The 20642-nt window shown below is 42.4% G+C and overlaps 1 protein-coding gene across 1 annotated transcript in view; it reads left to right on the forward strand.

Moving 5' to 3' along the window:
• Window positions 1-20642, forward strand: part of DCAF11 (DDB1 and CUL4 associated factor 11) — a gene marked incomplete in the record, with an annotated part of 1824350 nt that overhangs the window by 409668 nt on the left and 1394040 nt on the right. The window contains 1 exon segment of the mRNA XM_044057850.1: window positions 8589-8653. Within this exon segment, the coding sequence (XP_043913785.1) occupies window positions 8589-8653 (65 nt within the window).

The raw sequence follows: 20642 nt of genomic DNA on the forward strand, positions 1-20642 counted from the left end.
ATCACCTAAGCAGAAACTTAGTGGACCCCCACGAATGGCAGCTCCACAGAGAAATCTTTCTGCAAATCAACCAGGAGTGGGGGACCCCAGAGGTGGACCTCTTTGCCTCGCACTCAACCACCAGCTGCACAAGTTTTGTACAAGGGAGTTTCACCTTCTAGCTAGGAAGGTAGATGCCTTGACCTTCCCCTGGAGCTCCCTCTTTGTGTACGAATACCCTCCTGTGCTCCTTATTCCCAAGGTTCTGATCAGAATGAGAGAGGAGAGACAAAAGCCATACTCATCGCTCCAGATTGGCCCAGACAGCATTGGTACCCCTTACTATGCAGTCTGACCTTACAGCCCCCGAAGCTGCTTTCCCTAAGGTTAGACCTCTTGACCCAGGAGAGGGGGAAGGTACTGCTACTGCACCCAGACCTACAGACTCTCAAACTTTCATCATGGCTTATACACTAAAAACTAACAAGAAGTCACTGTTAAGCAAACAGGTCGTGGACATCATCACAGAGGCCAGAAGGCCCAGCACAAGAAAATCTTATGCAGGAAAATGGAAAAGATTCTGCTCCTGGCAACAATCAAAAGGGGGCAGTACCTCCCAACCTTCCATCCTGGATTACTTACCAGAGTTGCTCAATAGTGGCCTCTCCTTCTTCTCTATTAAAATCCATGCCTCGGCCAAACAGGTCCTGGACATCATCACAGAGGCCAGAAGGCCCAGCACAAGAAAATCTTATGCAGGAAAATGGAAAAGATTCTGATCCTGGCAACAATCAAAAGGGGGCAGTACCTCCCAACCTTCCATCCTGGATTACTTAGCAGAGTTGCTCAATAGTGGCCTCTCCTTCTCTATTAAAATCCATGCCTCGGCCATCTCTGCCCATTGTGATTCAGACCCACCCCTCTGCTCTCATCCTTTGATTAAGCAATTCCTCAGAGGGGCTTTCAATATCAGGACTCCCAGAAGACATCCTGCTCCACACTGGGACCTGAATTATGTGTTAGAGAAACTAACCTTACCTCCTTTCGAGCCTGCCACTTCAGCAGAATTCAAATACCTCTCCTGGAAGACTGCCTTCCTACTAGCTATCACCTTAGCCAGAAGGGTCTCAGAACTTCAAGCTTTGATGGCTGATGAGCTCTTCATAATTTTCCATGTGGACAGAGTCTCCCTGAGGACTAATCCCTCCTTTATGCCCAAGGTGATATCTGATGTGACCCTTAACTAGGCCATGCACCTTCCCACCTTCTTTCCCAACCCTCAAAACAAGGGGGAAAGAATTCTGTACTCACTATACGTGCACAGACAATTCAGATACTGTCTGGACTGCACAAAGCCATTCAGAAAAATTGACCAGCTTTTCGTAAGCTTTGCCCCAGGGGCAGAGAAGAAGCTCATCTCCAAACAAAGCATTTCCAAATGGATTTCACACTGTATCCATTTTTGCATGGAAGCCCATCCATAAGTCGATCCGTACCCACTCCACTAGGGCAACCTGCACTTCCACTGCCTTACTCAGAGGAGTAGCTACTAGGGACATTTTAGGAAGCGGGCACCTGGACCTCTGTCCATACCTTTACAAAGCATTACCACCTACCTCTCTTTCCTAAGTCCAGGGCAGGGTTTGCCTCTGCAGTTTTGCAGGGCCTCCTGACCAATACCTAGGACTCTGTCTATCATTCCACCCTTTACCTCAGCTTTGGGAATCCTCCCACAGGTGATGACTGCAGCAGTGAAACACGAAGAACATAGTACAGTTGTGTATATTTACCATAAATGTAGATGTTAGTATATTCACTGTTGCAGTCTTGGTTTCCCTCCCTCCATCCCCCATTTAACATCTTCCCCTAGGGGGACACATGCTTCCCAAGGTGGCTCTTAGCCACCAGGACCACGTCTCTCTTTTCCGTTGTGCTTTTGATGGGTTAGGGCAAGAAAAACTGATGTAATGACATCGGCTGCCTTGCTTTATAGTACTGACGACCTGACGTCACACTACAGGTGACAGCAGCTGGCACACAAAAACATTGACTCTGGTATTCTGGCTGGCCGAGGACTACCACAGCAGGGATAACCCACATATGATGACTGCAACAGTGAATACACTCGAACATCTGCATTTATGATAAGTGTACACATCTGTATTTTCTTCTTTCTCTCTACCCTCAGTGAGGGGAGATTCCACACCCTACTGCAGGAGATTTATCCCTTCAGTCAAGCCAAGGGATCTGTATTTCAACCTCACCTAGTCACACTCAGGTTAACAGCCTGGAGGATTGGGTTTTAACACTAAGAAGTGTCACGTATCCAAAGGATATGATTTCCATTCTCAAGGAGGCAAGAAAACCCAATACCAGAAAATCATACTTGGCAGAATGGAAAAGAGTTTCCATCTGGTGTCTCAGCAAGAACACAACCTTATTTAGGCAGACATAATTTGTCTTGGGAGTACCTTATTAGACAGGGACCTTACTATTACAGACTTACAGTTACACACATCTGCCATCTCAGCTTGCCTGCACTGTTCTCCACCTGTCTTCTCTCAGACACACACATGAAACCTTTCCTAAAAGGGCCCATGCATTTGAGAGCACCCAGAAAGAGTCCATTTCCTTCCTGGGATCTAAATTATGTGATAGAGAAACTCGCCTTGTCAATCTTTGAACTAGTTGCTTCTGTCTCTCTAAAGATGCTCACTTGGAAGACCACCTTACTTGTAGCTGTTATAGCTGTCACGTCAGCAGGGAGGGTCTTGAGAGCTAGACGCTGTCATGTGTAAAGAGCATTTCACTGTCTTTCACACGAATAGGGTAATGCTTATTACAAACCCATCTTCTATGCCTAAGGTGGTATCAGAACTGCACTCAACCAAGGTAACCAACTGATGGTCTTCTTTCCAAATCCACAGAACAGGGTAGAACAAGTACTTCATTCCTTGTATGGACACAGGCAAATTGGGTACTATCCAGACAGGACAAAAAACACCAACAGAGCAGAGTAGTTACTTGTGGCTTTCTCAGTGGGTAGAGAGGGCAGACCTGTTTCCAGATGAACCATTTTCAAATGGATAGCCAAATGCATTGTTCTGTTACTCCCACCATGGAAAACTTCTACATGGGCATATTAAAGCCTAGTCCACCAGGCATGGGAAAATACCACTGCTTTCCTCAAAGGAGTCTCTACCCAGGCCATCCTAGACGTAGCCAGATGGAACTCTGTGCACACCGTAGAAAACACTATAATCTAGGCAATATCTCCAGGGCCAAAGTAGGTTTTGCTACTGCCATCCTGCAAAGCTTTATTTCCTAGAGTCATAAGATGACCTGCCATCCAACTTTTTGTTTTGGGAGTCCTCCCAGGAATCCGTACTGCAACATTGACTACAAACAGCATAGTACAGTTGTGTCCCACTTGCCATACCTGCAGATGGTGGAGCAGATCAGTGTTGCAGTACATACTCCCACCCTCTAACCCCATCTTCTGACCACTTTTCTCCCCTATGCTGGGTGCAAGGGGTAATGGAGTTCACTACAGATGTTTCTCTTATGTTCATAAACCCTCTCTGTCTCTTGTGATTGTCCTCTTTCTCACTCAGATTCAGACAACTGGGGAGGTTGTGCCATCCTCACACATCAGACTGCTTGCTTACTGCTTAAAAAGACCTGAAGATAGTGCCGATGGATACCCATCTTCTACCCTGATGTCCAGATGTTGGTCTTCAGATGTCTGTCTGGCAGGAATAATGCAAAGACTCTGAAAATCAGGCCAATTGTGAGCTATTATACAATAAAAGATGGTGCTATAAGTGCTCACACCAAACCAAGAAAAATAAAAGAGCACAGCGTTGCGAGTCCACAATCCTTATTTAATGTTAAAAAATAATAAAACAAACAGGTTAAGCGCTTTCATCAATTAGTATGACTTCTTCAGAACCAAGAAGTCATACTAATTGATGAAAGCGCTTAACCTGTTTGTTTTGTTATTTTTTAACATTAAATAAGGGTTGTGGACTCGCAACGCTGTGCTCTTTTATTTTTCTCAATTGTGAGCTATTGCATGACAGGAAGTCCCCAAGAATCAGTACTGCAACACTGATTTTCTCGAACATTTACAATTATGGTAAATGCAACACAACTGTACCTTGTTTTTACTCTGACATCTTCATTTGGAAGAAATCTGGCCTTCTCTCTCTCTTTCCTTTTCCTTTAGGATAGGGTTCACTTGTTTATCATCTCTGTGACCATATCCCTGCCTTCACATATTTTAATTTTTTTACTTTTGAATAGCCCTGTCATCCAGTGAGTTTAAGTATTTTTGTGCTGGCCTTCAAATTCTGAAACTGACACAAGAAAGAGAATTTACATACTACTTGCCTACTGTATTTTGGTTGCTCACCCCCCCCAGTATTTGTTATGTTATGTTGTCCTGCTACTGCAGGCCTAGTCTCTTCTTTCTTGTCTCTTTAGTTTTAGCAAGGCTTTCTAGTAATTTGCATAACTGCTGCTGCTGGTTGTCTACCTAGCTTTTTAAAGATCTTGAAATCTTGAGGGTTTCACTTGGGAGGTCATGAAATGGATCCATGTCAACTTGCTGAGGATAATCTCAGCAAGTGCTTATACTTTTAACTCCATATCACTGAAAAAGACTTTCAGTAATACTCAAACAAGCTTTTTTTTCTCTGTGTAGGAAGGTATCCCACCTTGCACTGCATGTGGAGGCAGACTCCTCACTCCTCCAAACTAAGTCGTTCCACAGATGGATGTTGGTATGGAAAAGGGCAACCACAGTGATTGCTGTTGTGTTTTTCAGGAATTTGGATTTGCAGCATTGGTACTCACTGAGATTACTGTTTGCAAGTCAGCTGACTTCCCTCAACAATATGTATACATCTGTTGTGGAGGAAAGTTGAGATGTTTGCATTCTTGGGTAAAAAAAAAAAACATGTAGAGAAATCCAAAAGCACAGCTTAAAAGACAAATAAAACGTTAGTTGTGCAAGTAGATAAGCGCTTTCATGTTTCAAAGGACATTTTATCAGACATAAAAAAAATATATATACAACACAAACACACTGCTTAAATAGGTTTACTGTTGTTTGTGCGAACAACATTCTGCCGGCTGCAATGTGCCAAAAAACAGAATGTCGAACGCACAAGCACTTTTGCACCAGATAGTCGACTCCACTTATGTGAATGCACATCTGCATTCGGATAAGGGGAATTCAACTGTCTGCACGGAGATCACGGTACACTGGGGAGTGGGAATTCATACACATTCCCACTATAGTGCGATCTCGGAGTTAGAATATTTAAGTAGACGGGGTGTGAGGGACGTAGCCCTCCACATGGGGGGGTGCAGGGGGGCTTGCTTCCCTGCAAAAACGTGATAGCTGTATAGGAGTTTGATTTACATTAGCTCCTATACAGCAATCACGTGGTGGTTTCGACAACAATGTCGAGTCAAATGCGTCGAGCATTTGGTTTGACATTGTGTATGTAATTTTTTTTACTTTTGGTATTATCATTCGTTTATTTGAATGAAAAATGTTTTTCCGTTCGAATAAAGAATAGTAAACCGCTTAAATACACAACTTGAGACAACAGTAACTGCCAAAGCTATTTGAACAGGTCATGTGACTTCAGATGTGCCTTTAAAGGTACAGTCTCATTCAGATTTTTAACCCCTGATAGTATAGATAGGTCTGGGAAAGCTAAACCATATTTCTCAAATCCACAGGTTTCTAATAGATTTGCGGGTCTCAGTAATAGCTCTTGTCCTGACAAATTAGGAGTGCCTGTCTTCTATTCTTCAAATGTTAATAAAGTTTGTGAAGTCATGAAAAGGAACTGGCACATTCTGACGGCAGGTGACTGGATTAAAGACGTGGAGGGGGGGGGGGGGTACCCAGGCTCTATTTTAAGAATTTGAAATCTTTGAAACACCTTATTTTTTATTTACACTTCTACCAAGAAAGCTTATACTTTTTCTTTTTATGCTGATTGTACGAGTAAGAACGTAATGTAATTAGCTAAGTGCCAAGCCTGCCCGGTCTTTTATGTGGGCAATACCAACCGTTCCCTTCATGAATGTATACGTGAACATCTTTGTGAAATTAGTAAATGAAGTAGGAGTAACGCACTAGCAAAGTGTATGTCTTGTCAAGGTTCTGGACATACTTTTACTTTTTTAGTGCTGCAGCTGATTTCAGAGAGTATGAGCATGAGAGATCTTATTAATAAAACAGAGGAATGTGAAATAAGATAAGATTATTTTGCTTCAAGAAGATAAAGGATGTGGCCTGAGAGACTGTACCTTTAAGACCTCATCTGAAGTCACGTGACCTGTTCAAATAGCTTTGGCAGTTACTTTGTCACAAGTTGTGTATTTAAGCAGTGTGTTTGTGTTATATTTTTTATAGTATGATAGTGTCCTTTGAGATGTGAAAGCACTTACCTACTTGTACAATTAAAGTTTTATTTGTTTTTTAAGCCATGAACATTTTTTTTTTTACCTTTGGTTGTTTTTGCTACCTTGGAGGAATGTGTACACCTTCACCTGGTGATTTTTTGCTGCTTATGTTTGCATTCTTGTCTTTCTTAGAATTGCCTTTCTATATTTGCATTTCCTACATTATATTTACTACCCGCAGAAAAGCATCAGGCATCACTGTCACATTCAATAGCCTGCTTGCTTCATGTTTGGGGGACATATGCCATTGTTTGGCAGTTTGATCCCTCTACCTTGTATTCCCTTTTCATTGTGTTTGTTTACACCACTCTCACTTCACTTGAATATCTTAAGTTTTGTTGGTGCAGATGTCATCTTCTTTGTATTGTCTGAGACTTTTCCTTTCTTACCCCTTTAATGGGCAAGTGGGTGTTGCTTTGGTGGTTTTTGAGGTTTTAACTGCAGACATGCTACATACCATGTCCATTGCATTCTGTTTGCATATACTTTTGTGATGTATCATCTTGACTGCATATTTGCCATTGATAGCACAGGAAGATGATTGAGTGTGTAAGTGTGTGTGTACAAGAACATGTATGTGATTTCCTCAGTCATGTAGACAGTGACAGCTCACTTTGAAGTACAACATCAAGTTGTGTAATGCACGTACATGTGTATTCCTACTGTTGCACTGCATTAGTAATTAATAACTGTGAACTAAAGCAAGAGCTGGATTTAACACACGGAAGTGAGATTCCTTAGTGACAGAGCAAAGCACAGTGGCATTGAACTATTTAGCTTCTTCCACAAATAAGTGAGACAAAAAGGAAGCAAAGGTAGGAGGCTCTATTTTAGCTTTTTGTCCAGCAGTTCTTTGGAAAGGGTGGTGCAGTTTATTCTGAATTTGCCTGTTTGTTGTGTACATTTCTCTCGTATATACTTCAGTGTTTGCTCACTAGCTTTGATGCTGCAGCTGGATGCACTTTAACCTGTCTGACTGTGAAACAGGCAGATTAAGGGAAGGTGCATTACCAGTGAGACAGAGAGAGGAAATGATAAAATGTAATTTCACAACTTTTACTTTCCTGTAACAAATTACACTCTTGTGCTTTTTTTTGTTATTGTCCCTCCAAGTATATTAGTTGTAACGTTTTATGGTTTCCTGGATTCCCTTCAGTATAGCATCCTTGCTGTAAATGAGGCCTGCCTATCTTGCCTTACTGTTGAAGGCTGTGGAACAGAGCTCTTAGATGTTGTCGTCCTTGCAGATAATGTGGCATTACCTTAGATTAGTAAATCTGCAGTAACAGTATTTTAAACTACCAAAGTTTTCTGTGAGGTTCTAGCATCATTAGCCTTCTAACCCAGTAAGTAATAAAGGTGATTATGTACAGAAAGATCAGAATTAAAATTGTCATGCGGTAGGAGCAAATACATACATAAAAAGCTTTTGGTAGAGCACAAAATTAACTGAATAAAATGGTTCGTTGCATGACTGCAGTCATTATGTGGCAGTATAAACATTAATTCAGTTAGTAATTTCAAATGCAGAGTACAACACTATTGCTTTCTTGCCAGATTGTCTGTTTTCATTGATGCCCCCTCCCGAGCTATTTGATGCCCCCTCCTGAGCTATTTCATAACTGCTAAGACTGAAAATGAGCATAGCCTATTGTGTAATATATGAGGGAGTAGGCTTTGCTCGTTTTCTAAACGTTTTGCAGTAGTAACTTGAAATGAATGCATGAGGTCATTTTTAAGCCTAGTTTTGGTGTATTTTCAAAATTTATACTATAACGGTAAATTAAGACCCAAAGCCAAGCCACACTTATTTTGGCTGATTTGCTTTCCTTTTTATATGTCAGATTGTATAAGTAACTGAATTGTCTAATCCTCTGTCTCACAATTTGGGGGCATCACAGGTTATCATTTATTTTACATAAACAGATGCATCTATTACATAAGTAAAACTAAAGAATTTTTATATAACATTATTTTTATTAATCTGAAAAAATAAAGTACAAGAATTTAAAATGTTTTTAGCTTCAGTCCTACTGAGTTATTGAAGTGGTGTTCGTTGCTTTTATCATACCACACTTTGATTAGATGTACTGCTGAAACATTGCTTTTGTATTTGTCTCTAGCGTCAGCTTGGGCTCTGTCGAAACAGTAGTTTCTCCCATGGAGAATGTTCACGGGTGGCTTCACAGTGAGTATTGTATAACTTGTTCTATAAAAATGTTACCCTGGCCCCGTTGTATAAGTAATAGAGCCCAGACTTATACCCAGATATCCTAAGTTTGATAATTGGTTCAAGCACTGAATGTGGTGGGTGGGAAGGAGTGGCAGCCTTCATTTCACCCATTCCAGAAGAATGGTGAAGTTTCTGCTAGTGATCTTGTACTCCACCCAGGGAATTGGGTAATGCTGTAATTTCATAACAGGTAGCCATTGAATTTAGCATAACTTTTGTGTGTGTGTGTGTGGGGGGGGGGGGGGAGGCACAGCAGTTAACTGACACAAATGTGGTAATATTGGTAATATCAAGCAGCCCTGTCAGAGTATAGCAAAGAAAACCCCTTGCACACTTCGACATGCGTGGCTCTGCTGGGTTGCTCTACAGCAGGCGCTGCCCCAGAGGTAGTACTTGGGCCACTTAAGAACAGTTGGAGTAACAACACTGAGCAGCTGGTGGTTAGCAGGAAAGTTATGCAAAGGGGAACAAACATAAATAAATGCATACTTGCATACATACATAACATACATAACAGTAACATTTAATCTGGTAGTTAGTGCTGAGGATTAAGGCTGTGAATGTTTCTTCTTGCCCAGGGTACATGGTTTGATTTCTTCCACCTCCATTTGCATACTGTGCGACTCTGAGCAAATCACATAACCAGGACAGTTCTCTCACATTGCTCCTGAAAAGAGACAGTTGTGCCCATTGGGCTTACTCAGTCAGTATATGAATAAAGTGCAAAAACACTTGCAGAGGTGACTATGAAACTGTTGGCGCAGTGCTGTGTCTTCAGTGTATCAGAGGACAGAAGAGAGCATGGATTCACAATGGAAAGGCTTTATGGAAGTGTACCTTATTAATTTCTTTGCCAGAGTGATTAGTGTTTAGATTTAGAAAGAGCAGTAGATAAAAGTAGACTAAATTTCCTTCTGTAGCAAAGGGATAATCACTGAAGTATCATCTGGTTTGACTGTGTGTTCATTTGATTTGTGCATCTGTTAGTAATTTTAAATGGACATTAAAGAAAGATGTATGCCTCTTTGTCTCTGCATGACTGACATTTGTAATATGGTATGAACTTTAGGATGAGTTGAAAAGATAGAAAAGAAATTGGCAAGCTAGAGGAATGGATCATAAAGCTAGAGCTGAAAAACAAATCAGTGCAAAGGCGTAAAGAGTTATCCACTTACGGAGTGGCTCTCGAAGATCAGCTGATACAGTAAGTACTGTGTTGAAACACAGGAATGTAACCAAGCTTACCCATAGGACAGCATGAAAAGGCATACAGGGAAAGCTTAGCAGTTCTGAATGCATACTCACTTTGTACACTATTGAGCAGGAGAGGAAAGATGCACAAAATTCTGAACTTGATCACTCTGTGTGTATGTACTGTCGGGGAGCAGGAATTGTAAATATTGAGTGTGAGATTTGCCCTAGCTTTAACCACAGGGCTTTTGTGGAAAGGAAGAATACGTTAATTCTAGAGGGTCTACTTTCTTCATCTTCTTCTGCCACTGGAGCTCTATCGTGTTAAAAAAAAAAATCTTCAAGAGAGGCAGCAGACAAAAGCAAAGAATCTGTGAAGCGTTCCTTTGATCCCTCTTCTCCTTCAACTTCTTTGAGCTTGTCTCCACCCTAGAAAATCTCCAGAACCACAGATATGTCAACAACTTTGGGTCCGAACACAGCAAAATCAAAATCCTCAGATTTTACTACACCCTTGAATCCTGTCAGAGCAAAACTATAGTTGCCTCAAGCCACTTCCAAGTTTTCTCCAGAGCTGGGGACTTCAAGGATGCACTACCCTATCCTGCAGAACACTCCTGGAAGGGCATCCCGTCCATCTTCAACCTCCATCTCCCTTAGGTCATCTAGGAACCTTATAGAAGCGGGTGTGGACAGGATGATGAGAAAAATTCTTAAAACCCAGATTCTGGTGAGTGTTATTCTGGCTTTGTCTCCCATCATATCCTGTATAATCCCAACCTTTGATGCCACTCCAATTTGCCTTTGATTTTGGAGATTTTGGACCTGACACATCCAAGCATCTCTGTGTTGGATCCTCCCTATATGACTCAGTCACCTTCTCTGACCCAGGTGGCTGGAACTTTGTCAGACCCCGAAGGGTGTCTGATCGGGTTTGACTCCAGTGTTCTCTGAGCCCTCCCTCTCAGAACCATGGAGCTAGGCAATTCGGCTCTGACCTATACATCAAGGCTGCAGCTTGTGGGGGGATTGGGTTCCATCTGTTACACATCTGTGGATCCTATCTGGCCGTGACTTGGCTGTCTTGTGGCTTCAGCCTTTGAGGCAGTAGAGAGAGATTTCTCTTCCTCAGTAGAAAAAAAACATCCATACCCCCCTCGGGTCCACCCCATCCTCAACTGTCTGTTGGCTGTTCTTCAACTGTCTGTCGCATGTGGACGTTGGGTCTTTTCATCCTGTCCCATTGGGACAGCTGGCCCAGTCAAGCCTGGAGATTGACCTCATTCAGGACTCTGCTGGCACTTTTATGCCCTTTTTGGAACCTACTACAGAAGAGCCCCCTCTGATGTGTACGTGTAAGAGGAGACAGGCTGTCCACATGAGTCGTTAACTGAAGACACTGACTTTGATGATGAAGGCTTCTGCAGATCACCACTTGAGGATGTCTCCTTTGGTGAAATGCTCAAGTTTTTGAGACAAAAGGTGGTTGGTCTTCAGATCCCACTTCCCAAGAGGAGTCTGTTTCTCGTGGCTTTCAGAGGCAGCTTGCTACAACTTGGGTAGTCCCATTTGTGGATGAGATGGTAGATCTCATCTCCCACTGAGCTTGGAAAGATCTGGATGTCACAGAGCCTTTTCCCAAACATCCAGACATACCTTGTTGCACTCAAGGATAGGAAATGGAAGCAAGGATCTTTCAGTGGATGCGATGGTGGCTTATGCAGCAAACAAGGAGCAGCTCATGGAACAGATTTCTTGTCTCCAACCCCCTAACAGAGAGTCCAGGGCATTGGACAGATTTGGGAAGCACGTCCTCAGGTCACTGAATTGTTTGGCAGACGTTACGAGATTGCAGAGGGAATTGATCAGACAATTTTCCAATACACTCTTGGGATCCATGAGGACAAGAACACTGTGTTTTTGCAACTTGCCACCCTTCATTCTCTATTGAATGCTTCCTTCAGATTGATTTCTCATGCCTCAGAAGGAGCTTCTAGAATTGCAGGTTCAGAAATAGCTATTATAAGGCATGTCTGGATGCACCTTTGTGATTTTTGTGGAGCCCTTCAACTCTTCGTTCATCAATACCCATTTTGAGGGATCCACTTTGTTTGGCCCTAAGGTGAAAGTGAGTCTCTCTAGGAGTGAACAAGATGAGAAGACATCTGCTACGGGAATCCGTCCCCCCCCCCCCACCAAGGACCATCTCCCAGAACCAGAAATGTGGCAGAAAGTTGTGGTTCAGATAGATACAAGGTTCTTTCCAGGACTGCTGTGGAGAAAGAACCCCCCCCCGTGGCAGAGGGCAGAGAACCGTAATGGAAGGTGCCATCCCCATGACAGAGATGGCCTGCTAGATCAGGGCTTCAGAGGTCCTTTCTCTGAGAATCCCTTACAGTGTCCTTGAAGGGTTACCCAAGTGGTGCATTCTGGAGGAATTCGGGTAGTGATATCTCTCAACTGTATGGGTTTTCACAGAATGTCCAGATTTCTGCCTCATATTTTAGGTGTGTTCCCCCTAATATCTGTCTCTTTCTGGCAAATAGCTGAGGATTGGAGTAATGAAATAATGGCAAACATTTGAGTTTAAGACTCCACATCTTCGGAAAATTCATGCTAATGCAAAACCTATTATTCTGTCAACTTTCTAAGTTTGTAAGAGCAATATTTAAAATATGTCCCTATTTGTCCCCCCATCATTTTAGGCTTTGTCCAGATTTTTTGCTCTAAGAAGTTGAGAGCCTGGATAGCCATTACCAAAGATACCTGGGTGCAGAGTATAATATCCAGAGATTATTGCATACCATATTCCATTCTACCCCCAAAACACAACAGAAGAATTCCTGACATTCCACCCAGTGAGAGAAAAGTAGCAGCCATATTGATAGAAAAGCTGCTGAGAAAGTCATCCAAAAGGTTCCCCACACCAACAATAATCCGGAACCTACTCAAGATTCTTTTTAGTACCAAACAAGATAGGGAGACCTAAGATCAGTCTTGGATCTCAGCTGTCTAAATGAATTCATAAAACAGTCGAAGTTCCGGATGGTCATAGTTCAGTCTGTCCTCCCACTGTAGCAGAAGGATGATTGCATGTGCTGCATAGATCTCCAAGATGTGTACTACCATGTATGTCAAGGTACACAGGCGCTCTGGGAGATGCCTACACTTCCAGCTGGGAGTCATTCACTTTCGGTTCAGAACCCTGCCCTTTGGTCTCACCACAGCTCCCAGGGAATTCACTAAGTGAATGGCAGTGGTTACGGATCGCCCAAGACTGTATGGGTATTTCCTTATCTATACAACTGGCTCCTTTCTGCTTTCCCCAAGCCTCTACTGATCTAAACCAGGGACTACTTGCTCCTTCTGTGTCTATGACTAGGCTGTCCCCTACTCAAACTGTGGAGTTCATTGGTGCATGTCTAAGCACATTATCACAGGTCGCAAATTTGCCTCAGACAAGACTAGACAGTCTATGAAGTCAAGCCTTACACATTCTTTCTCTTCATTCCCCTCCAGCCAGACTAGTGTTACAGCTACTCGGATCAATAGTGCCTTCAATAGTGTTGGTACCATTAGCACGTTTTCACATGAGAGTTCTACACTGGACTTTGGTGGTGCAGTGGTCAGTAGGGCACCATCTTCTAATGGTACCCATTCGTATTACAGATATTTACAAGCAACACATAGCCTGGTGGATTCATGCAGACGTTTCTCTGGGCCACCCTTTTATTCTTCCTTCATCCAAGGCCACAGTTATGACAGATGCCTCCCAACTAGGGTGGGGAAGGGAGCCATTACTTGAGAAGGACAGTCCAAGGTATGAGGTCCCAGTTAGAGGCCAGTCTTCACATCCGTATCCTAGAAATGAGCACTCTGGTATATCAACTGGTGGAGGACGCAGTCCTGTCCCTTATGTTGAGAGGCAGTGAAAGTGTGGCACTGGGTGATCACTTTTGTCTGCTTTCTAGTGGCAATCCATATTCCAAATAAGTCCATTGTGCTAGCAGTGAAACTAAACAGGTCAGTTTTACTTCCTCTTATGTGGACTCAGTCAGTTGTGGAAGTAATATTTTGCCAATGGGGCTAACCTTGCTGCGACCTCTTTGCTTCTCCTCTCAATTCCAAGTGCAGTAGATACTTTGCCCTGATCCCCCCCATTGGGGGGGGGGCACTGAGAGACTCTCTGATTTACGATTTTTCCCCCTGGTCTCCTATACACCTTTCCTCCAATTCCACTCATTCCCAAGTTTCTCCAGAAAGCATTGCGGCGGAAGAACAAGGTAATCTTCAATGCTCCATTCTGGCCTCACCAAGTATGGTTCTCTTTCCTGTGGCCTCACCTAGTTCACCCTCCCTGGGTGCTGGATCCTTCTCCTGTCTCATATGGACATCCAGTCCCTCAGATAGACTGCTTAATTTCTCCACTTCCAGTGATGGCTGTGAATTCTAGGCTTTTTTCCTCAGTTCGTCACATCCTTACATTATCATAAAACATTTCTACCAGGAAGATTTATAAGAGCAAGTGGAAAAGACTCTTTATTTGGTCCCTTCAGTGATGGATCCCTTTTCAGCACCTATTCCAGCTTTTCTTGACTATCTCACCTCCATTTTCAATTATGGAGCTAGTTATTTAACACTTAAGTACAGCTTGCTACCATCTCAAATTTTCACCTGGATGAAAACCACTCCACTCTAGCCTCTCTGAAACTGTATAAGGCTTTTCCTAAGGGTCCTCTTCTACTAAAGGACCCTATTAAAGACTCCATTCCTCCATGAAACCTAATAGTTATCCTTCAAGCTCTGACTCAAGCTCCCTTTGAGCCTTCAGCCAAGGTAGAATTAAATTTTTTGTCATGGCAAACTCTTTTCCTAGTCAACATTACATCAGCTAGACAGGTGTCAGAGTTCCCGGTGCTTTCTTCTCAGCCACCTTACCTAATTTTTCATAAGGATAGTGTATACCTTCGGACTAACCGTTCATGCCTAGGGTGGTGTCGGAGACAAATCTTAACCAGTCATTTACCTACCAGTCTTCTTTCCAAAAATTTCCAACCAGGGAGAAAACATGCTACATTTGTTGGATGTTCATAGACAACTTAGATTCTGTATTAACAAAACTAAAGATTTAAGAAAATCAGAACAACTGTTTGTTTCTTTTTGCGAGGCCATGTTGGACAAACCTTGGCTAGATGGCTCTCTGATAGCATTGTTTTGTCTACAAGAGTCTAGGATTATCATTGTCAAAATCACCTAAGGCACACTCCACCAGATCTATGGCCACATCATCTGCTTTTTGGTCCATAGCTTCTGTAGATGAAATTTGTACAGCCTCTGCGTGGTCCATTGTTCACATCTCTGCAACTCATCACAAATTGGACATTTATCTAGAACTATGCAGCATTTGTCTCCACCGTACTCTGGAATATCCTTCTTTGAGGACTGCCCAGGATTACTGTAGCTGGGGACTCTGTCCCGTCAGTTGAGGAATGGATGAAAAAGACATAATCAGATATTAAACTTATGTACTCAACCATAAGTGTTGTTTGTTTTCATCCTATCTCAGCTTTCCACTCTCTAACCCCCACCCTCCATACCCTCTCATATTTCATTGTCTCTTAATGTGTCTTGAGGGGGTTTTCCCTGTCAGTCTTGCTACGTGAGCTTCAGTACTCCTTAACTTTCCTATTTGTCTTGCTCTCTTTTGGTTACAGTTGTTTTATTTCTCTTTCTAGGTTTAATAATGGTTGGTGATATTTTTTTCATGTCCTGGTTAGTTGAGTAGAGAGCAAACTCTTTCTGACTTAACTGAGGAGAAAAAGCGGATTATGGGTAATGGAAGGAGTTAAGCTATGGAGCCCAGCATCTAGCAAAGTGGCCGAAGATGGCTCCGACATCAGATTTGAGACCCATCGATGAAAGAAGGACAAAAACAGACAACACAGGTGCAGAGAGTTATGGTGAGTAGATAGCTTTAATTTTTTCTTTGAGGTTAATGAGTTATGCACAGGAGCCTGTGAGAAATTTAAGGATTCTCACAAAGGAAAAGTTAAAATGTTTTGTTAAAGGATTTGCCTTAAATTAAGAGGAAATAGTCTTAAGAGGTTTCCTTTGGCATCTAGTTAGTAAAAAAAAAAAAAAGGTTGACTGTCATGAAGGCTTTGGGAAGGCATTCTTCCCTAAGTAAAACTTTTTTATGCATCAGCTTCTTTATCATATAACTTTTTCTCTGACTGTGATGGTCAAGACTGTATCAAATGTGTATATGATTCTGTAGATGCAGTATCTCCTGATTTAGAGACAAGCCTGTCTGAGGCTGTCTAAGCAGAACTTCTTAAGCCCTTTTAGACAAGCAGCTAATCTTTGGGACCCCAGGTAGTGACGCTTTTAGGAAAAGAGAGGAAATGGGTAAAGTCTTAAGGAGGGCATAAAATAACTTTTACTCAGTCTTGCCACAGTTTGACAGGAATTACCCAACTAAGCTAACTACCCAACTAAGCTAGGTCTCTTATGTTATAGGCAAGTGAAAGGCAAATATGGTCAAGTTCAAAGAAGAAATGGCTAGATAAGGGAAAGCCTGGACGGGTGGGTGTGGTGTTGGGGGGGTCCCAAGGATCTTCCTTTAGCAGGGAGCAGCCCAAACCCCAGTCCTTACAACAGGATTGCTGGCAAGTTGTCATAATGCCTTCCAGTGTATACCAATATCACTAGAGACAAATGGGTTCTACACATCTTTGCAAAAGGTTAAGACTCCAGTGACAGAGATTGCCAGATATGATTTGGATTCCTCCTTTCCTAAAAGAAGAGCATGTGGTACCCTGTTCATAGGTTTATAGGTGTGTACTAGGCTAATGGCCCTGGGTCTTTACAAGCCTACCCATAGGATTACCCTGGCATAGTACCACCTGTCCTTAGTTCCCAGTACCTCTGCTGAGCAGAGCCACTGGCGTTATCCCTGGGGTGAATTTTCTGTTTCCCATCCACTCAACAAGATTTCTCTTGAAGAGGGAAAGCGAGGTGCTCTGTTTGACATGTATAGGAAGTCTGTTCCATAGCATGGGTAGTCTCTGGGTTATGAACGTGTCCCTCCAGCATGTTCTGTTAATTGTGGTAATGAGGTTGAGGTCTCTGGAGTATGTGGTGCAGAGGGATTGGGATTTCTTTAGATGCAGCATTTCTAACAGAGCTGGGTCAGACATGGCTTTGTAGGTCAAGCAGAGATCTCCTCTAAGTAGGCGATATGAGACAGAGAATAGTTGGAGTTTTTTGAGTCTGTCCATATAGAACAAAATGTTTAAGGCCTAAGATCCTCTTTGTGAGGTACTTTTGCGGCCTTTCCAGTTGTTGCAGGTGTCTAGTGAGGTACATGCCAAATGGGGCATTGTACTCAATGATTGTTATTCAGGACTTTCTAACACAAGGAGCTCAAGGAGTAATAGAGCTGGGTCCCTCCTTTCTAAGGAGCAAAGCAGTTTGTTCCAGACCCTTTCTAGACCTTTCAAGACTGAACATTTGAGTTTCAAAATTGACTGCTGATTCTTCTGACCCTGTTGCCACTCCCATTTCTCCAAGCCCTGGATACTAAAGATACCCATCTTTACATTCCCCTTCACAGGGGCCACAGGCTGGTTCTCAAATTCAAAGAGGGGCTTGCATTATCAGTTTGCCTCATTGTTCTTTGTTTTTTTACCCATGGTATTTACAAAGTGCATGGCTCCCAGTGATTGCTCTTTGCAGAACCAAGGGCATTCACATCTTCCCTTACTTGGGCAGCTGCTTAATCTTTGTGAAGTCACAGCAGAAAGTGACTAAGAACTTTTCTCAAGTCTTGGCTCTTCTCAAGAGTCTGGAGTTCACCTGTCACCCTTCAAAAATTCACCATCTCTCAGTCTCTCTCTCTCTCTGTCTCTCTCTCTCTCTCTTAAGATTAATATTCCCTGTACTCACTATTGGACATCAGTTTTCAGATGACATTCCTTCTACCATCATTGTGGAATACTTAATGAAATGCTTATAGCTGGTAGAGCAGAATCAGGCCACATCATGGGAATGTCTCAAAGGTCTGGGTTTAATGATCAACTACACATGATAAAACGTAACTGGTACCTCAGGTCCACCTGGATTCAACACAATGTCAATGGAACAACTGATGTTCATCGTATTGATCACTGCTACAGTAGCCTTAGCTGTTTAGATTATATCTTGCCAAAGGTATAACAGCCGGCCATTTTCCAAAGCTTGAGGGCATCTTCCACACGCTAAAACATTAGGCATCTCAAGCTAAAATGCCTAGCTGTCCTGATGCTGAATAGAGTGCTCCTCTGTGGGCTTTCGAAGATAGAGGGCCAGCTTGAGCTGTTATTTTGCTTGGCAGATCAGTTCCATTTGGGGAAAAACATTCCACATTTTAAATTTATTTTCCTGGTTAGGAAAGTTGTTTTTCTTCTAGTGGTTTGTGTTTTAATGGACTGCCTTGTTATTTTAAAAGTAGATGAAAACCGTTTTGCTGTGGGGAAACTGTTTTTGGGAGGATGGCAAAGTGTATTAAAGTGTTTTTTACTGTGTTTTGCGGGGGAATAGTTTTCTTTTAACAACTTTAAATTTTTAGTGGCTTATGCTGCTTGTTTTCCACATGAAAGAGGTACCATTTTGGCTTGAACATTGAACAAGCTTTAGGTCCCACGGTCGGGCCTTCTTCCATTCACAATAAGAAAAAGTTAAGCAAACAGCCTTTGCCACCACAGCAGGCTAGCAGTTTGCCTCAGCTGCAGGTGAGTGAGACTGCTGTGGCCAAAGCTGGATCCTCAGACCACTCATCTTTTCATCCCAGATCCCACTGGTGTAACACCCACAGTTACCATGGACAAGGGGTTAGCCTTTGCCTCCATGGCTATTGGGGTCCCCTCAGTGGGCAAGGGAGAAGTCACTCTTGCCCATCCTGGGAGATGGAGCTGAGAAATCTTCCCTCTTTATTCAGAATGTTTACCTGTCCTTGGGGAAGCTACAGCTGTCACCATGAAAAAAACTCTGTTGGTCCCATTTCCCTGTCAAAAAGAAACAGAAAGCATCTACTCCTGCTGAAAATTATGTGGACAGGAGTACTTCCCATCCTTGTTGGAAAGTGTAGCATTGGAATTAACTAGGTGTTTAGCAGCAGTGTGATTGGCTAAAGCTGGTGGGTAAGTTTTTATACAGTCATCCCATACCTATCTATTTTTTATGGGGCAGCTGGCTGACTGTCATAAAAATTGCCGGCAGAGTAACAGACAAATTCTACAAAGCTGACAGAACTGGGGGAATGGGTGAAGGTTCAGCAAATTCCATCTATAACAGCTCAGAGTATTTTCTGAAGGACTGGGAAACCTCATTGTCCTCCCACTGAAAGCATTGGCACATTCTGGAAATGGTTTCAAAGAAAGAGAAACCCCAACAGGGAGAATCAAAAGTTGAGCTCTCCCTTAGTCAGAATCAGAAATCTGAGAAGAAAGCCCTGTATCTGCCCCTTCATCTTCCTGTCCAGGTTCAGAATCGAGAATCTTTTCGGGAAGAGTGGTATCTCTCTGTTTTATCAAAAACTACTTTAGAAAATATATCAGTCGCCTTAATTATGGCCTGAACCAGACCCAGTAAACTGCTGCTGTCTAGGAAAATGTGAGGAGGAGTAGATACATGTTTAGTTTTCTATTTCTTTTTGACTGGAAAAGTGGGGCCAGCAGTGTTAGTGGCTGTAGCAGCAGCTTCCTTAGGGATGGGCACAACATTCTGACCAAACAGGGCAGTCTTCCATGCATAAATCTCAACCTGTTAAGAGGCCAGTGTGGAACACATACCCTAGCAATGTGTGACAAACAAATTGTGGAACACCCTATTTTTGCACTGCACAAAAACTTACCATTTACATGGGGCCTGGTTAAAGTGGTCTTTTCTACCAGAAGCATTAAATTGAAGTTTATATCAGGCAAGATTGAATACTGCACATTTGCAAAAATTAAAAAAAAAAACACTTTTGTGATTCAAATTCAGAACTTTTATAATCTGCAAAACTAACATAACCATGCCATAAATAACTAAATATGAAACTGCACTTCTATACGGAATCAATCTGAAATCAACTACTCATTAATACCACTTCTGCAGTATTTATATGGCTCTAATACATTTTCTAAACCGATTATTTCACACAGCCTTTTCCACATTTGCATGTTGATTGCAGTAAGTGCATGAACAAACAGTACAGACATATGAATATATAGAACTCTTCTTTAGGTAGATGACAAATATTGCAGGAGTAATGGGAAAGAAACAGATACCTGGGAGCATATGTTCTCAGAGTATAATGAGTTGGCAGACTTTAAAAATTCCATAAAGAGTACTGTCAGTACTGGGCGAGCAAAATAGTGTAACTAAGGACATGATTTTTTGTGCTGGGATACAGGATTTGAACTGCCTGGTAAGGCCTTGTTAAGTTAAATTTTGGTGGCTGCCAAAAAAGCATTTACTAGAAAATGGAAATCAAAGTCTAAACCAACTGTATTTACAGTAGCAATACTGTGTCTCCTCTATCCCCGTTAAGGTATTCCTCCTATATACAATGTTTTTATTTCCAGACAGATAGGATTTTCAAGTATATAATTTTCCTACCACCTCCATAAGGCTATTCCCGCTGCCCAGACCTTTCCCATCCCATCTCATTTCTACTATCATTTCCCATAGTAAACTGTTTTGTCTCTTACTGCCTCCATTATAGCATCGC

The sequence above is a fragment of the Protopterus annectens genome, chromosome 16.part0 (assembly GCF_019279795.1).
Source record: "Protopterus annectens isolate FY-2018-M chromosome 16.part0, PAN1.0, whole genome shotgun sequence".
Lineage (NCBI taxonomy): Eukaryota > Metazoa > Chordata > Ceratodontiformes > Protopteridae > Protopterus > Protopterus annectens.